The sequence below is a fragment of the Synchiropus splendidus genome, chromosome 1, assembly GCF_027744825.2.
Source record: "Synchiropus splendidus isolate RoL2022-P1 chromosome 1, RoL_Sspl_1.0, whole genome shotgun sequence".
NCBI classification, from domain to species: domain Eukaryota; kingdom Metazoa; phylum Chordata; class Actinopteri; order Syngnathiformes; family Callionymidae; genus Synchiropus; species Synchiropus splendidus.
In genome coordinates this window covers 13920399-13937166 of record NC_071334.1, presented here as the reverse complement: position 1 = coordinate 13937166, position 16768 = coordinate 13920399, and the positions used below count along the sequence as shown (strand labels likewise).

The 16768-nt window shown below is 44.2% G+C and overlaps 2 protein-coding genes across 9 annotated transcripts in view; one reads left to right on the top strand and one right to left on the bottom strand.

Annotated features, from left to right (window-relative positions):
* Window positions 1-2629: 2629 nt before the first annotated feature.
* On the top strand, window positions 2630-10774 carry LOC128760774 (lipoprotein lipase). Of its 2 annotated transcripts, none has more exons than XM_053868441.1 (10): window positions 2630-2833; window positions 3093-3289; window positions 5092-5271; window positions 5737-5848; window positions 5907-6140; window positions 6877-7119; window positions 7406-7526; window positions 7602-7817; window positions 8376-8471; window positions 8531-10774. In XM_053868441.1, exons 1-10 carry the CDS (start codon window positions 2734-2736, stop codon window positions 8550-8552), a joined length of 1521 nt encoding a protein of 506 aa, XP_053724416.1. In that variant the 5' UTR covers window positions 2630-2733; the 3' UTR covers window positions 8553-10774. The 2 variants fall into 2 exon arrangements, with proteins under 2 accessions (XP_053724416.1, XP_053724408.1); XM_053868433.1 differs by having other exon boundaries at window positions 2635-2833; window positions 7599-7817; window positions 8531-10773.
* The window catches only part of si:ch1073-396h14.1 (disintegrin and metalloproteinase domain-containing protein 10), a 30182-nt gene continuing 23529 nt past the window's right edge, over window positions 10116-16768 (bottom strand). For 6 of the 7 annotated variants that reach the window (XM_053868387.1, XM_053868395.1, XM_053868413.1 and 3 more), the window contains 4 exons: window positions 15333-15504; window positions 15121-15265; window positions 14858-15041; window positions 12760-14371 (listed from right to left, as the gene is read on the bottom strand). In XM_053868387.1, coding sequence (XP_053724362.1) covers window positions 13859-14371; window positions 14858-15041; window positions 15121-15265; window positions 15333-15504 — 1014 coding nt within the window. In that variant the 3' untranslated portion in view covers window positions 12760-13858. Of the gene's footprint in view, window positions 10666-12690; window positions 14372-14857; window positions 15042-15120; window positions 15266-15332; window positions 15505-16768 lie in introns of those variants that run through there. The other variant, XM_053868421.1, reaches the window with a different exon arrangement.

The following is a 16768-nucleotide window of genomic DNA, read 5'->3' as shown; positions in this document are numbered from 1 at the left end:
TTGTGACATATTTCTCTCAGTGTTTGCCAAACATCAGGTACAACAGTAGACTACATTCATTTATTATCTTGTGTTTATACCGTCAATACACTGAGAGGCAGGGGGCACCTTGGGCAGGCTGCCAGTCCATCAGCAGACCAACACTTGCAGGTAATTCACTGCCATCAATTACCCAATGTTTTGAGGCTGTGGGAGGAAAACGGAGTGGTTAATGGAAACCTATGCAAGACACAGTTTGTGCCGGACTAAAGATTGTTGAGAATTTTAATAAAACTCAGTGTGTGTCCTTACGCTGGATGTCGATATTGTGTGTCTGGAATACTTTCCCTTCACGGCTTTTAAAAGTGTGAATGGCTGTGGTCACAGCGGATCGGCCGACAGTTGAGTCCACTAAAACCGCACATGCAACAAGATTAAATGTGACTGGAACTGCTTACATAAGGATACAAATCTCAAAACAAATGACGTAAAACATAGCAAGGCTACTGTATAACTGTCTGGGGTCTGCAGGGGAGAGAGGACTCTTATAGGAGTCGACTTCAGTGAATTTATTGTACTATTAACACTAGATGTTGCCCAAACATTCGACTCAAGTCAACCAGTAGCCAAGTAGTTTTTTATTAGACTTTCATTTTGCTTCCCCAGGTGCTTATTTTGTGCCTGTAAGTGGTCTGTCTCACTGTCATGGGCCCAGAAGAGGAGTGACTGTAGCTCAGGTGGACTGCACAGATGTCAAAGGTACGGGCCGTGCCAAGCCTCCACAATATTAGAAAGCGCAACTTCATGCACGGCATCTGAATATTTTATGTTTCAGACAGACTTTTTCAGATATCCAGCAAATATATAATATACAGAGATCAAGGATTAACTGGCTACTGTTTTTCTTTTTTTGTCGGCCGGAGAGATGCCACAAGTCTTTTGAGGTTATGATAAAGTTTTTGATTCTGAGCTCAAACTCCCAGGATATCTATGAAACACAGCTGACGATAACAAAAGCAATGAACGTTTACATTACTGGATTTCCCGCTACGACTGATACGTCTCAGAGAGCATCCTTTAACATCCATGAAAACAAACATCTATATCAGTGGAGCAGAAAAACAGGATTTCGGAATCGTGACTTCCTCAATGTGGGTCAACACAGGCTCGTGACTTCATGTTGGTGGTGGACGATCTTGTTGCCGACACAAAGATGACTTTTCCAGCGACATGCCTGCATGAAGTTTCAGTTGTGAACGACGTCACAAGTTCCTGTGGAACCTACACACGTGTGCTACTGCACCTCACGTGTTGAGTGTTAGCATGTATGTTATGATTGATGCATGTCTGCATGAACCATTCTGGAACAAGAGCACTTGAAAACTTATCTCCACAAATTAAACACTTAACAAATTATTTTATTGTTTCTTAACTTTTCTGTCTGTTCCCAGGAAAGATCCTCACTTCCACTTTTCCATACAGTCGACCTGCAGTGTTGGGAAAACATTTGCATTCGTGGAAATATTTGAGTGTAGAAAACCTTGTTATTGAGTCAGCAGGCTGCCAGTGGGATTTGCCATTCAGATCTCAGATCTCACTTCCTGGAGTGAACTACACTGTTGTCTTCCTTGCATAGCAAGAGAGTAAGAGAGGGTCTGACGACACATTATATATATAATTGTGCCAATTCCACGGTCATACATAGAGTCTCCTGGTCATAATGATACCTCAAACCAAAAGAAGAGACGCCTACTCCTGATCCAGAGAGCAATTCAACATGTCACTTCCCACTGACCACTGTGTGGTCTTGGCTAAACTGCTTTATTTGCTGACGATTCAAAGCGTTTTGCAGACCACTCACTGTACATGAAAAACTGTTGAGTTAACTCATCTTTGTTTTGTTTTATTTCGCTTCAAAGTTATTCTCCTGAATGGTACTGAAATAAAACAGCCCAAACTCAAGCCTTTCTTATGGAGAGGTTTTTGAAGTGGCCCTGTTTTGTTGGGTTTTCAACTACAAGTAATCTTTACTTAAATGTATGTAAAGAATCAAGTTATCAGGTGTAAATGAGGGGTGGTCTTCTGAAGCTAGGATCAGTTATGGCAAAGAACTTCATGTGGATGTTGAATAATTACACGAAAATATTCTTCACATTTATTCTTTTGGTTTTATTTGGAAGGCCGATAAGTACTCACAGAAGAGAGGAGAGTTAAGTTGACTGTTAATCATAGCGGACAAGACACTGAACACTGAAAATGCTGTTTAAAGACAAGATTTTGAAGTTTTACTTGAAATAATAATGAATCCTGTTGCAACCTGAGCACAACCAGTAGCATACTTTTATACAGCCCTCATAAATACAGGCAATGGGCCGCATGGAGCCCACGGGCCGCGCTTTGGCCACTCCCTCACCAGCTCTTGGTTGTGACTTCAAAAAAGTTTTTAGACTTCGGTGGTGTTTGTTTCTTTGAAATCACAACGATTTCTGTGATGTGGAGAATCAGTGTCTCCCGCGGGAGTTGCGCCGTATAACCTGCCTCATAAATGGGTGTAATAATTGACGACAGGCGTTTCCATTCCCCGCCCGGGGCTCAGCAGCCAATCGTGGGTCAGAAAGCCTTATTGTAGCCGCGGCCACTTCAAGGTGCTTCCCAGATCAGCGCCGCGCCGCTGCCGAAGACGTTCCCGCGCACTTTCCGTCGATCACCGTCAAGTTCGGGGAGATTTGCTCCGCGCAGGAAGAGCGGCGAGAGATGAACGTGTGGCGGATTCGCTTTCTTTGCTTGGTGCTATTGAACGCGGCTGCGGACTATGTGACGTGTGTGGAGCAGAAGATCAGCGATTCTATTCTGGGTGAGTGCCTCACGGTGCCGGGACAGCAGGTCACGTGCGCTCACCTGAACACACGACAGACAAAAACATGCGGTTTTGTGGGGACCCCCAGCTGTGGAGACTATGGCTGAGGAGGCAGGAACAAAGGTGCTTCTGGTTTCTATGCAACCCAGTTTGGCTCTAAAGGGGGCCCCAAATCAAGGGGCCTTCGCTCTTTAGTGACTACTCAAGCGTCATGAGACCAGAGTGGGCTTATCCACTTTTCTCCCTCTTTTACCAGGTAACCTTCTGCATCCTCTCTCGGACCTGTTCCACAGTAATGTAGAAGCCAATCGGAGCGTGGCCAGATTCTCCCTACGGAAGCCAGCGCACCCCGACGACGACCTGTGCTACATCGTCCCGGGCGAACCCGAGTCGCTGACCCCCTGCTCCTTCAACAGCACCTCCAAAACCTTCCTCATAATCCATGGATGGACGGTGAGCCAAACCGTCCTCACACTGTTTAGGTGGAAACACTGACTCACACTTCAGGTTTCTGCCCATGTTGACATCGGCGATGTGCGCTGCCTTGTTTCCTGGGCGATGCACTGATGCGCTCAAATATTCAGGGCCTCAGCATCAGTGCAATGTGTTCCCCAGTTAGAAGTGTACATGGAAGGAATCCTGGTAAACAAAGATGGTAGTGGACTCACTATCATTCCATTGATGGGCTGTGAGAGCAAGTGAGTGCTGGAACACATGAGCGCATGGCTACAGTGTCGAATTCACCTGCTTGACAGTCAGGTTAACAAAAGAAATGTACTGTTTGTGCTTGACAGAAACCACGTCCTACCGTCCTATGTAACAAAGCTCTCAAAAATGACAGGACGTTTTGTACCATGAAACATGAAACGTCTTTACCTTGAACTGTGTGCTGAGGTTTGGGACGTGGGAATGTACCTTCACATTCCATAACAATCATGGACTGGATTAGCAGGAGAGTTGCTCATGTATCATCAAGCTGTGTGGGTCTCATGTGGTTAGATCCTTTGATCCAGATCCTTTGCTGCGATGCTGTGGTCACAGAGGATGAGGGTCAGTGAACTGTATCATTGGAGCACCTGAGAGGGAACATACCTTTGCCAGGCTTGGCCCTCACCTGGATCTAGGCCCCGTCTGTCAGACAGGCCACCATGAGCACATGGTCAATATAGAAACATACAAGTTTTAAAGTTTAATATAGTGGTTTTTTTGTAAGATTATGATCGTATTGACATTTTTTTTTCATATCTTCTCCCTTTACTTACTTACTTTTTTAAATTTGAATTTCGATAAATGTATTTTTCAACAAATTGTAGGCTTCTGTCTTAAAATATCTATTTTTATATAAAACATTTCCTCATACTATTAGTAATTCTGAGTGCTAAATAATTTTGAATCAATATTTCTATTAATATATATATTTCACTTAATGGTAACATCATTTTCTTTTGCTAATATAACTATCATCATGACATATTTTTGTGACCTTTTCCTGCAAAAAACAGTCCTAGCTTCCAAATTCAGGAAAAAAGATAACAAAGTACTACAACTATTACTTATAAATCATCATCATAATCCTAATGATAATAATGACTGCAACAATATTAATAATAATGGCAAGATAATAATAAGACACATTATTATTATTATTGAATGTGGAGGTATGGACCTTTATATATATAAACAAAAAAAGTATTTACAGGCTAGTTTGTCGTGATCATGTGACTTTTGTTCGTTGTATATATAGCTTCAGAAATATTAGAATGTACTCAGGTTTAACTCGCAGAATGGAAACATTGCACTATATACTTCTCAATAGTGGATTGAGAAATGTTTTCCATATACTTGGGTGACGGATAACATTGAAAAAGAGCCAATTGAGATGTCCCTGGAAGAACAGGGCGGTGACCTCTTGACCTGAGCTTGAAAATATGTCTTCAGTCAATAGCTGCAGGGACTGGAATCCTGGATTTGTTGGAAACAACTGCCTAGATTTAGTTTTCATTATAAAGGTAAAGCTTTATTATTGAGTGTCTTACACAACATCACAGTGTGGTTGCTGTGGACCACATAATTCCCATCCAGATAATCTCTCCCGGTGACACCAATAGTCTGTGTCACTCTCACGTAATAACATGTTTCATCAATCTGCTGAATCAATTTAGGAACGAAGAATCTGACTAACACATCTTCATTGTCCTCACCATCAATCGCCGCTGTGTCTCGGGCCCGGCTTAATGTTTTCGGTCATTTCACAGCTGAGTGGTCTGTTTGAAAGCTGGGTGTCCAAACTGGTCTCAGCGCTGTATGCGAGGGAGAACTCAGCCAATGTCATCGTAGTGGACTGGCTGGACTCGGCCCAGAACCACTACGTGTTTGCTGCCCAGAAGACCAAAGAGGTGGGCCAGGAGGTGGCTCGCTTCATTGACTGGATCCAGGTCAGTGCCTCGTGTTTTCAGTTACATCTGGTCTGTCTCTCTATTTCGTCCCTCTATTTCAATGTACATTCTGATGGAGCAAATGCATTCATCAACAATAAAAACGTTGAACATATTAATAATACATTAATAAAATATGTATTATAATAATATAACGTAATAAAAATATCTAAGATCATGAGACATTTTGTTAAACATACATTGTGTTGTATCAATTTTCGTTTATGTCTTTCATGCACCCCACATACCGAAAGTTCTTTCCTCAAGTCCCATAATGCACTGCAACAACTCAAGCTTCATGACACATAGAGCCAAAGGTTTAGATGACACTTTTATTTCCGACTGAGCACGTTCAGTCCATTCTGTCTTCACCTCGTATTCCAGCAGTGAATCAATGGTTTAATTGTATAATTCAGACTCGATTCCCTTTTTTTGTGTTCATGCATTATCTCCTCTGTTCTGAAGGAGACCAGCAACATTCCTCAGGAGAACATCCACCTAATCGGCTACAGTCTCGGGGCTCATGTGGCCGGATTTGCGGGCAGCCATGCCTCCAACAAAGTGGGCAGAATAACAGGTGGAGGAAGCAGAACCTTCAGCTAGCAACTGTGATTTTAACCTGCCTGCCTCCGCAGGTCTGGATCCAGCCGGTCCGGACTTTGAGGGCGAGCACGCTCACAGGCGTCTGTCCCCGGACGACGCTCACTTCGTAGACGTCCTTCACACCTTCACTCGAGGCTCTTTGGGGCTCAGCATCGGGATCCAGCAGCCTGTAGGACACGTTGACATTTACCCAAACGGGGGCAGTTTTCAGCCAGGATGCAACCTCCGGGGGGCGCTGCAGAAGATCGCTAGCTTTGGCTTATTTGGTGAGGATTTCTGATGGAAATGTAGACACTCATTCTACATAATAATTATTCATTATTATTATTATCTAGTTTTCTCTGTTGGACCTAATTTTAATGTGAATCAGTCAGATTCGCGTCAAAGTTCTGAATCCTGCAGAAACCTTGGCATGTTGCCGTGACAAAGTATGATTTTGAATAATACTTAATAATAACAATAATGAATAATTATGATAACTTCTTCTTAAAACCTTGGTTAACCCATTGAAGCACCCGTCAGGTATGGATGCTAATCTATATTAAATATGTGTGCATGTTAATATATGAGCATTAGCAATCACATTATGGTACCTTCTTTATTTTTAAACTGTATTGCATGTTATTTTTTCTTTGACTGCATCCTTTTTAAATTTAAAAGAAAAATCCCAGCCTTCAAATCGAATCAATCGAACTACTATTTAAGGTATTAATATTTAAATATTGATGTCCAAACTGCTAAAACAGCCGTCGCCAATGGTTCCACACTTGTGTCCACGTCACTGCTGTGCAACTCAGTTCAGGCCTGCAGTCACTAATCTCACTGCTGGACATTGTTGCTGTTATTTCCACAATGACCCCATTCACAGCAGCCTGGTGCTGAACAGAGGCCCCGTACATTAACTTACATTCTTCTGCTGGCTTAGACTTAATGCCACGATGTTTGTCTGAGGCCTGCAGCAGGTAGAGCTGGTTTCATTTCAATCCTCCTTGTGCTCTTCAGCCATCACAGACGCGGTCAAGTGCGAGCACGAGCGCTCGGTCCACCTCTTCATCGACTCTCTGCTGAACGAGCGGGAAGCAGCCAAGGCGTATCGCTGCAGCAGCAATGACGTGTTTGACCGCGGCATGTGCCTCAGCTGCCGCAAAAGCCGCTGCAACACCATCGGCTATGACATCAGCAAGGTCCGAAGGGCCCGCAATGTCCAGATGTACACCAAAACAAGAGCCACCATGCCGTTCAGAGGTCAGTAGTCGCTCCTAAATCCTGTGTTATCTGGTCTGGATATCAGGTCTGACTGCTGTCTGGCGGTTCTGTCCCGACTTTTGCCCAGAGGATTTCCATAATCGCCCAGTGTGTGGTCTGGAATAACAGTATACACAACCATGTGACCCTCCTTTGAAAGTTCCGGCATTGTTATTAAAGAGGAATTAACACAGTTCCGTGCCAACTGTCTGCTGATGTGGCTGTACAAGCCTGATCCATGCTCTGGAAATGTTGCAGCACAACTGACCTCTGCTTCATATTTCAGTTTACCACTATCAGCTGAAGATCCACTTTTCCAGCAAAGTCAACCACTCGGAACTGGAGCCGTCGCTGACTGTCTCACTGTTGGGCACCAAAGGAGAAGCTGAGGACCTGCAGCTGAAGCTGTGAGTGGACCTGTTGAAGCGCTTGAGTGAGAAACCAAGTGGCTCTGCGACTCTCACAAGTCTCATCACCAGTAGGGAGAAGATAAGCAGCAACAGGACGCACTCTTTCCTGCTGGTGACTGAGAAGGACATTGGAGATCTCTTGATGCTCAGGTTCAGGTGGGAGGACTCGAGCGGTTGGTCCGCTTCCAACATGCTGGCCATGGTGTCATCCTGGTGGTCCGGAAACTTGGGAAGAGATCAGATGGAGGTGCACAAAATCCACATAAGGGCCGGAGAAACTCAGCAAAAGTAAGTGACACATGACTAGAACTTAAATCTTATTTTAATGCCACCGTCCATATTCGCCCATACTCACTGTTGCTGGGTGCATGAAATGGTTCGCCATGTTCGGGCGCCTTCGGGCTCCGGACTTCATTTTTTTGGGTGTTTCAGTCCAGCTCAGTTCAATATCAGACAACACCCTGAGTTTTCTTCTGATCTGAAAGAAGCCTTTATTTTATTTCAACAAAGCCTTTATTTTATTTCGGAAGTGTTGGATGTAATTGATGTTAAACACATGCCAAGTCATTGAAGCTGCAACGACACGTTTGCAGCTTAGGTTAGTCGCTCACACTCTGCATTGAAGATTAAAATCTGATATGCTGCACAAATAGGGATGTTGACACGCGCTGCCGTGAACTTGGTTGAGACAAAAAAATAATAATATGATAAACCAAATAGTTCTTATAATATTTGATGTATGATGGTGTACAAGCCAGTTGGGACAAGTGGGATGTGAAAACAGTTTATGGATGCAAACATTCTTATTTTCTGTTTCTATTGACTTCATTTCCGTTCTTCATTCAGGATGGTGTTTTGTGTCAAAGACTCTTCGAGCTTATCACATGAGATCACGTTTGTCAAATGCAAGGAGTCCTGGAGGATGAACACCAAACCTAAAAGGTAAAAAAAACCTTTGAATCCTTTAAAAAAATCTTCTGATGCCCCTTCGCCTTTTGCAGAATCACCCTGGAGAAGCACTGACCTTTAGCACTTGGTAACTAACATGTCGACTCGGTAACTCCTGGAGAACCAAAAAGTGTCTATTTAAAGTCTGTATATGATCTCTGTAATATATTTGTAAAATATCTTTTGGCCCTAACTCTGCTTATGAAGCCTGAAAAGAAGGTTGGTAGCTGCTGTATATTCTACCAAGCACTCACCTTTATTGAAGTGTTAATGGCCTTGAATCTACGACGGCTGAGGAACCTGCCTAGTGTTGCTCTGTTACACCTTTGCAGATACAAGGTCAGCATTTGTTGTGGTTCACAAAACTACACGTTCTTTCTGAATGAATGAGGTCAAATTACAAATAATGTCTGTTCGCAGGAATTGACATGTAATATCATGCAGCCAACTGCTTCATGGCATGTCAAATCTAACGCCACTAGTATATTTACCAAAAACAAATGTTCCCTATTACAAGAAATGGAACGTGACCCACCCTCATGCAGGAAGGTTGCAGACTTGAATCCAGCTGGTTTCCTCAGTCAAGACGCATGAGGCTGTTGGTGTGAGTAACGGGGTAACACACCCCCATGACCCTGTTCACGGACTAATCCGTTCAACTTACTTGAACATGGAAACAGTCTGGTTCTGATTGAAATGACTGATGTTTCTGCAACAGATCTGAGGACTCCACTCAGTGATAGCAAGCTCATGTTGTTTTCTCAGTGTGTATTTTCACGTGCTGTGACTTTCATCTGTGTAAATACTTGTATATATTTAATAAACCAACTTTATCACCAGTGTCGTCCTGAGTTCCCTCTTCTCAGTTATCATTTGTGTTTTGCAAGATCAAGGTTGTGTTTTTGTCTAGCAAAAGTGGGAGTCACACATACGGAGAATATCCTACTGTTATCAGTGATTTGGAACTGTATACTGTATGTATTTCTTGTACTTTTACCTATGTCTACAGGTTTGTGTATTTGTGTCTGTGTTTGTGTTTATGTATGTATCAGTTTTTGCCTGTGTGTGTGTAGCCTTAGCTCTGTGTTCATCTCCATGTGCTATGGTGAGTGCGTATGTCTTTGTGTTTTACCCAGTTGTTCAACTTTGTTGCTTAGTGTTTCGGTTGTGTTATGTTTTTGTGGTCCTGTGACTGGCACTATGTATAACTGTATAACTTGTCGTGCAATTGTCTCAGTATTTGCCACAATACGTTTTTACTGTGTATCTCTATCTTTGTTTTGGTGTCCATCTCCCCACGCACGTGTTTGGATTTATTTCTCTATTTGTATGATGGTTGTCTCTTTGTGTAATTTGTACCTGTTTTCGGTGTTTGTGTCCTTGTGTATCCTATATGTTTTTGTCGAGTGCTTGTTTTACTCACCCTGTGTGTGTCCATGTGCATTTCTGTGGTTTCTCTCTCTGTCCATGTTTGTATTTGTGTGTTTATTGTGAGCCAAAGTTACAAAGTGATGCGTGTATATCCCATAATAATCATGTTAGTGGTCAAGTGGGAATATGTGGCGGACGAGGAGTGAGTAGTTTCTCATCCAGTCTTACAAGACACCTGCACATCAATGTTAGATCGACCCACTTGAAAAGGCAGTGGATATATTTATTTTCATATGAATCACAAGATGAAAATCCAATTCAAAACACAAACACCAGAACCATCGAGGCTGAAGTTCATGATGGTCACCCAAGCTAGCTCCCCGCCTGAGCACCTTTAGCGCCTTCACACTTCCTATCGAGGGCTGAAACCTGAAGCACTTTGGAGACAAAATTAACCCTGGAGAATATATAAAACTAAACAAGAACAAGTGTATCCAGGTGAAAGTTCCTCACAGGGACACTGGCATTACTGCGCCAGTCTATGTGGCCTCTGGAGGCGCGGCTTTTTCCACAGACACTGTCCAGTTGATGAAACACAGACAGGTGATCCGCCTGAGGGCCAAGCAACAGATGCACGGAGACACACGTGTGGAGTCCCTCTGCTGGTTGAAGTCCAATAATCAGTGGTCTTTAATAAGACGACAGAAGGAGATCAGTCCAAGGGAGTGGTGTCGAGGCTTCGACCGCACAGGCAGACGGTGCAGCCCATCACAGCAGACAGAGCCAGGATGGCCAGCAGGATGGCCCACCAGTGCGCCTGTGGACCACAACCCAGGCAAGTTACTCTTCAGTGCAGCCACACCAAATAGGAGTGGTGTCTGCTAGAGGTGCAGAAATGTGGGTGTAGATGACGCAGTTGTGTTATATAAAGGAATGAATAAACAACAAAAATGAACTTAACTGTTTTGTTGAGTCTCCATATATGAAGGAAACACAGTGGTACCTCAGTTCTCGATCACAATCCGTTCCAGACGGCCGTTCGAGAAGCGATTTGTTCTAAATCTGAATGGATTTTTCCCTTAGCCTTAAAATAGGCTTTTGTAGGAGTGAATATAGAGTGTCTGCTGCAGGTGCGCTGTTCCGCTATGTGTGTGGCCGCTGCATGTGGGAGGGGTTGCCAAGTGAGTGACGTCTCTCCAGAAGTGAAGAGGTGCCCGGTGCGTGTCCAGCTCTGAATGTGCGCTTCTGTGCAGTTTGGCTGTGACAAAGTCATAAACCAAGTAACGCTCTGTCCCAGACTCGCCTCATCCCTGTCCCAGCTCCAGCCCACAACAGGACGGATCAAACCCTGGAGTGGAGGTGTGGAGAGCGAGCACCTCCCCTGTGACACTCTACCACGGTCCAGTGCGGAGACAGGAAAGGTTTTACACCTCAATATGAAGAAAAAGCAGTCAGTAAATGTAGGGACACGTCTACATACAGAGTCTGCGTTATACACAATAACAAAGCGCGCCGTGGGTCAGCTGGTCGGTCCGCGCACGTTATATTTTATCCGGCTTTTTTCGTGGTTCTGGATTTTCGTTTGAAATCCGAAGCAAAAAAATCTCAAAATTTTTGTTTGAACTCCGATTTGTTCGAAGTCCGAGACGTTCTAAAACCGAGGTGCCACTGTAATTTAAAAGGCGCGCGGTAGAGTTAGCAAACAATTAAATTTCTTAATTTCTACTCATTAGTTCATTTGTTTGCTGCCTTGTTTCCATGTATAAGAACTTGACAAGCAGGAAGACGACCAAAAGAATCATCTTTCATTTTTTCACATGCTCAAGCTTTGTACTCCATCTTCAAACTTGCCACCACATAGGAACAAATTGAAAGGTGGCTTATGTCGTCAGCCAGTGCTTAGATGCGCTTAAGCATGAACATTCCTGATTCTCCATGCTGTCGTGAGAAAGGCAACTCCCTGCTGAACGACTGATGACAGATGAACACTGCCAAACCATCGAGCGAGAGATCAATCTTCCAACTAGTATCAACTTGTTGTCAACCTTCCCACCACATCTCTTGCTAGTTTTCTCACCAGCCTGCAGATCCATGATGTCAGTGATGTATTGAATTCTTGAATTCTCAGAAAAGAATTGAACATACTGTACATATATAGTATTTTTTACTGCAGAAACAAATCTCTTAACCAACATGACTCATCTAATCTAATATAAAGTTAGCGTCAACTCCTCTAACTGCTCAACAGCACCCCCGTGTTGAAAACCTGGTACTGACCACTAAGATTTTTGTTCTTCTCTGGAAGAAATTTGCAACAAATAAAATGTCCATTTAAAATTCCTCACTTATCACCGATGAAGGATATAGGATGAATGTTGGACAGAGGTGCATTCGACAGGCCAACATCCCCGACTGTAGCTTGTGGGACATTTGGGAGTGGCTCCAGTGTCCAAACACACTGGCTTTCGATGAAAACGTGTCTTCAAAAATATCAACTCACCCATGTTGTTCATGTCAATGAACACTGACTTAGTTATGAGCCATTTCCTTCCTAATTCCTGCTCAAACTACATCCTATCATCTCGTTTTTTTGATCAATTATTGCTGGAAAGACTGATCCAAATGAGATGTGTGCAGCGGTTATTGTGCCTCTCTTTTTTATGGCCATGGGATAAATTTAAATTATTGTTTGGCTGCATCTGGTGAACTGACTGAGCCACTGGTCTGTTCCATTATTTACAGTTTTATTGAACCTTTCTGATCAGGACCTGCATCACCTGAAAATTCAGCCAAAAAACTTTTCGCCTCAGAGAAAGTTGATGCACGTTCCACACACTCTCACCTTCATCCACTCCCCAAGGTCATCAAACTCATCCAGGTGCAGCACTGAGTTCTTCAGTCTGGCGATGGGACCATCTGCATCCAGCAGACGACAAACTTGGAATTTGTCGCAGTAGCCTTGGTTCCCGAAACATGGAGCTCCGCCCACCAGAGGAAGAGACTTCCTCTGGAATTGGCGAGACAGTACGGAGGAAGTGGTGCTGGCACACGTGTCAGGCTTATCTGTAGTATAAAGTGATAGGGATTATTTGGAGCTCCCATGGAAACCATCTGTGCTATCAGCTAAGAGGCTGTTATTTATGCCACTCATCACGGTATTGCTACTTTTGGGATGGTTGAAGGTCTTTGAATGAGTAAATCTGTTCCATGTATTAATATTGATCAAGTTCTACACATTAGACTTCTTTTTTTTCTTCTTCTTCTCTCGGCTTCTGCCTTCAGGGGTGGCCACAGCAGCCGATGTGGTGGCCACCTCTTCTCTCAAACCTACAAACTACGTGTCCTCCTTCAGCACCTCCATAACTCTCCTCTTTGGTCTTCCTCTCCACCTTCTGCCTGGCAGTTCCACCCTCAACATCTTCATCTACCAATGTACTGGCTCTCTCTCTCCTCTGTACATGTCCAAACCATCTCCATCTAGCCTCTCTGACTTTGTCTCCTAAACACCTGACCACATGTGCTGTCCCTCTGATCTACTGCTTCCTGATCCTATCCATCCTGCTCACTCCCAGAGAGAAGCTCAGCATCTTCATCTCTGCTACCTCCAGCTCTGCCTCCTGTCTTTTCCTCAGTGCCTCTGTTTCCAAACCATACAACATTGCTGGCCTCACCACCCTTTTGTACACCTTCCCTTTCATCCTTGCTGACACCCTTTTGTCACACATCACACCTGACACTTTTCTCCAATGATTCCATCCTGCCTGCATCCGCTTTCTCACTTCTTTGACCTAGACAGTTGAGCGTAAGTACTTCAAAACCCCACCTTCTTTATCTCTGCATCCTGTAACTTCACCTGACCACTTGGGTTTATCTCATTCGCACACATGGATTCTGTTTTACTGCAGCTAATCCCTTCATTCCTCACCTTTCTAAGGCAAACCTCCAACTCTCTAGCTTATCTTCCACATGCTCCCTGCTCTCACCACAGATCACAATGCCATCTTCAAACATCATTCCTCAACTTGTTTAACCTCATCTGTCAACCTGTCCATCACCCTGGCAAAGAGGAAGGGGCTCAGAGCTGAGCCTTGGTGCAGTCCCACCTCCACCTTGAACTCCTCTGTAACACTTGCAGCACACCTCACCACTGTCTCACACCTGGCATACATGTCCTGCACCACTCCAACACACTTCTCTGCCACTCCAGACTTCCTCATACAATACCAAAACTCTTTTCTTGGCACTCCAAAGCATGAAATATAAGATGTCCGAAGTGGCGTAACTAACGTATGTGGCTCTTTTCCTTCCTTTGCAGTGTCGCAGTGATAACCCGGCGCATACATGTAGACCGGTGCTGATGGGCAGGAACATGAGGTGTTAAGAGATTCCTTTGTCTCAGGAGATGCACGGGTCATGTGGTTACCGGGCTGCTGGCAGCACATGTGGCATTTCTCCCTCATGGAGTCACCAGGACAGTCGCACTTCTGCAGGCCGTGTCTGACGCACACAGACTCCGAGCAGACCTGTGGAGGGAAAAAGTGAGGTTGTCTGTCCAATATGTGGAACAACACTATTATTTACAGAAATTATGAGACCAACGACAATGAGGGAATAAAGATGACTCATATTGAGGCGTCCCATTTCCTGTTTTCAACTTCAATTTTAGTGGAGGAGCTGGGTGAGGGACATTTTTTATGAGCCATAAAAACCACTGCACATTGTGATGTAACTGCTATAACACCCTCACATACCTCAAAAATATTTTGTTCTCCGTCAGGTCAACTCCTTAAAACAAAAACAATCGAGCAACCGTCACAGCTGGCTGGTGATGCGGCAGATATCTCACTCCTTCTGCACGTGAATCAGGTCATGTTGCAATCCCAGACACGTGAATAAAAAAAATAACAGGGATATCTGGAGTCACAGCTACAGTGGTTCTTCTCAGGACTGGAAGCTGCAGAGCTACGTCTTTACAGTGACCTTGCTGGTGTCAACTAATGTTGTCTCACCCCATTGATGCACACTTGGGTGCCGCGACTGCAGACAGTGAGGTTTTCCTTGGCATTTGGCGGAGGGCAGAGCGAGGACACTCCGGAACACAAGCTCTCCTCCTGACAGTCCACCTCCTCGTCACAAATCTCACTCGCGGCCTTGAACTCACACTGCGGAGTGCAGCACAGGCCCTGACTGGGGCTGCAGGAGGAGACTGGCGTAAACAGCTTGGCAGCCGCTTTGACAGTGAACAAGGATTTAAGGGCGAGTCTGTGACCACCTGCAGACTTTATCAGGCTTGAGGTGACACTGGATACCCATGGGATGTCTGGCACTAAAACAGCATGGATCCGAGTCGTTGTGTCCAACGTCGCACTCCTCACCCGCCTCTACGATGTGGTTTCCACAGATGGGCTGATCGCTCACTGGTCGACACAAAAGTTAATATTTACAGTGACTGAGCAGCATCTGCGATGCACATGTGGCGCTCACCTACGAAGCAGTCGTCCTTCTTCAGGTGGAGGATGCGGCTGATATGACTGATGCTGCAGGGGGAGAACTTGTCGTTGTTCTCACGCACCTCGTCCGCAGCTTGAGGAAACATCAGGTACCTGCCTTTACCTCCGGCAGAGCCCAGGTTCCCACAGTTGGAGCCCTCGTCGTGCTGACGCATGGATTGAACACAAACAAGGCGGTGAATAATAGAGATTTGCTTTAGCGCTCACTCTTGTTCAGTTTTGAAAACCAGAAACAGAAAAATGTTTTTGAATCCAGACATCTGCTTTGATTCAAAATCATACTTTTTTCATGAATGGCTTCCTGGAAGTTAGAATGGAACGAGCCATGTGGTGCAAATATGTCATTTTTGCAGAAGATTATTTTGTTGTCGCTACTTTTTCATGCTGCAACATCGATTTTGTATGTTTAGTGAGGTCAGTTCGCAATGTATTTAGGTAAACATCAAATTCACAATAATACAATAATGGCTGACAGACCATTGCCTTATTGTCCTATTAACCATGTTTCAATTGTTTTGGACACATGAATCTGCATCTCATTAACAGAGATGCTTTTTAACACTAAGTATGATGACAAACTGTTGACTCATTTTTATCTCAATCTCATTTCATGTTTGTAAGTGAGCAAATACACCAGGCAGATGGCCAAGCCGCCTCAAGTGTGATGGCATCGGCTCGGTGCTTCCACAGTGCCTGCATCAACTTGCTCACTTCAGGTTTTGACCTAAAAATAGCCTCCTTCCCAAACCCTGTGCAACACTCATCTTTTGCTTTTTTTGCAACTCGACTGCCTGACCAACAAATGAAGTCCTTGCAGAGACATGAAATTGAAGAATTTGTTTTGACGAATATGTTAGCACATAAGAATTTATGTTATCACAGTATATCGAAACAAGACAGAATGTTGGGATTCATGCTTGTGATCCAGAGGAGTTGGGTTTGGGCTCAACAGTGCGGTTTAGAATCCTGCAGCACCAAAGATTCTGTGCTTCATAGTTGTAAATGTAAAAGCGTTGATGCTGCTGATACTGTCTTGAAATTTTAGAGTCTCTTCAATGGAAATTCTGCCCGTGCCTGAATTAGAGGGACTACTTAGTGGCAAACCTCGTATTCCATGTGGTACATCAGGGAAGGAGCCAGACAATTCAGTTCCTGACCCAGCCACAATCTTCCATAGCCATGGATCATTTTCCCTCCCGGACCTACATGGTTTTGAAGATGTCTGAAGTTTTTCGGTCTCTTGGAGAACCTTCCATTTGCTGGAGCGAAGTTCAGAAGAATTCACAAGACCTCAGAGTGGATATTGCAGATAAAAATGAGCCGCTATAGTCAGAATATTGGTGCGCTACATAGAGATAGGATGAAATGCTTTGTCACCGACAACAATAAGCAAGTTCATATCTCAGTTAA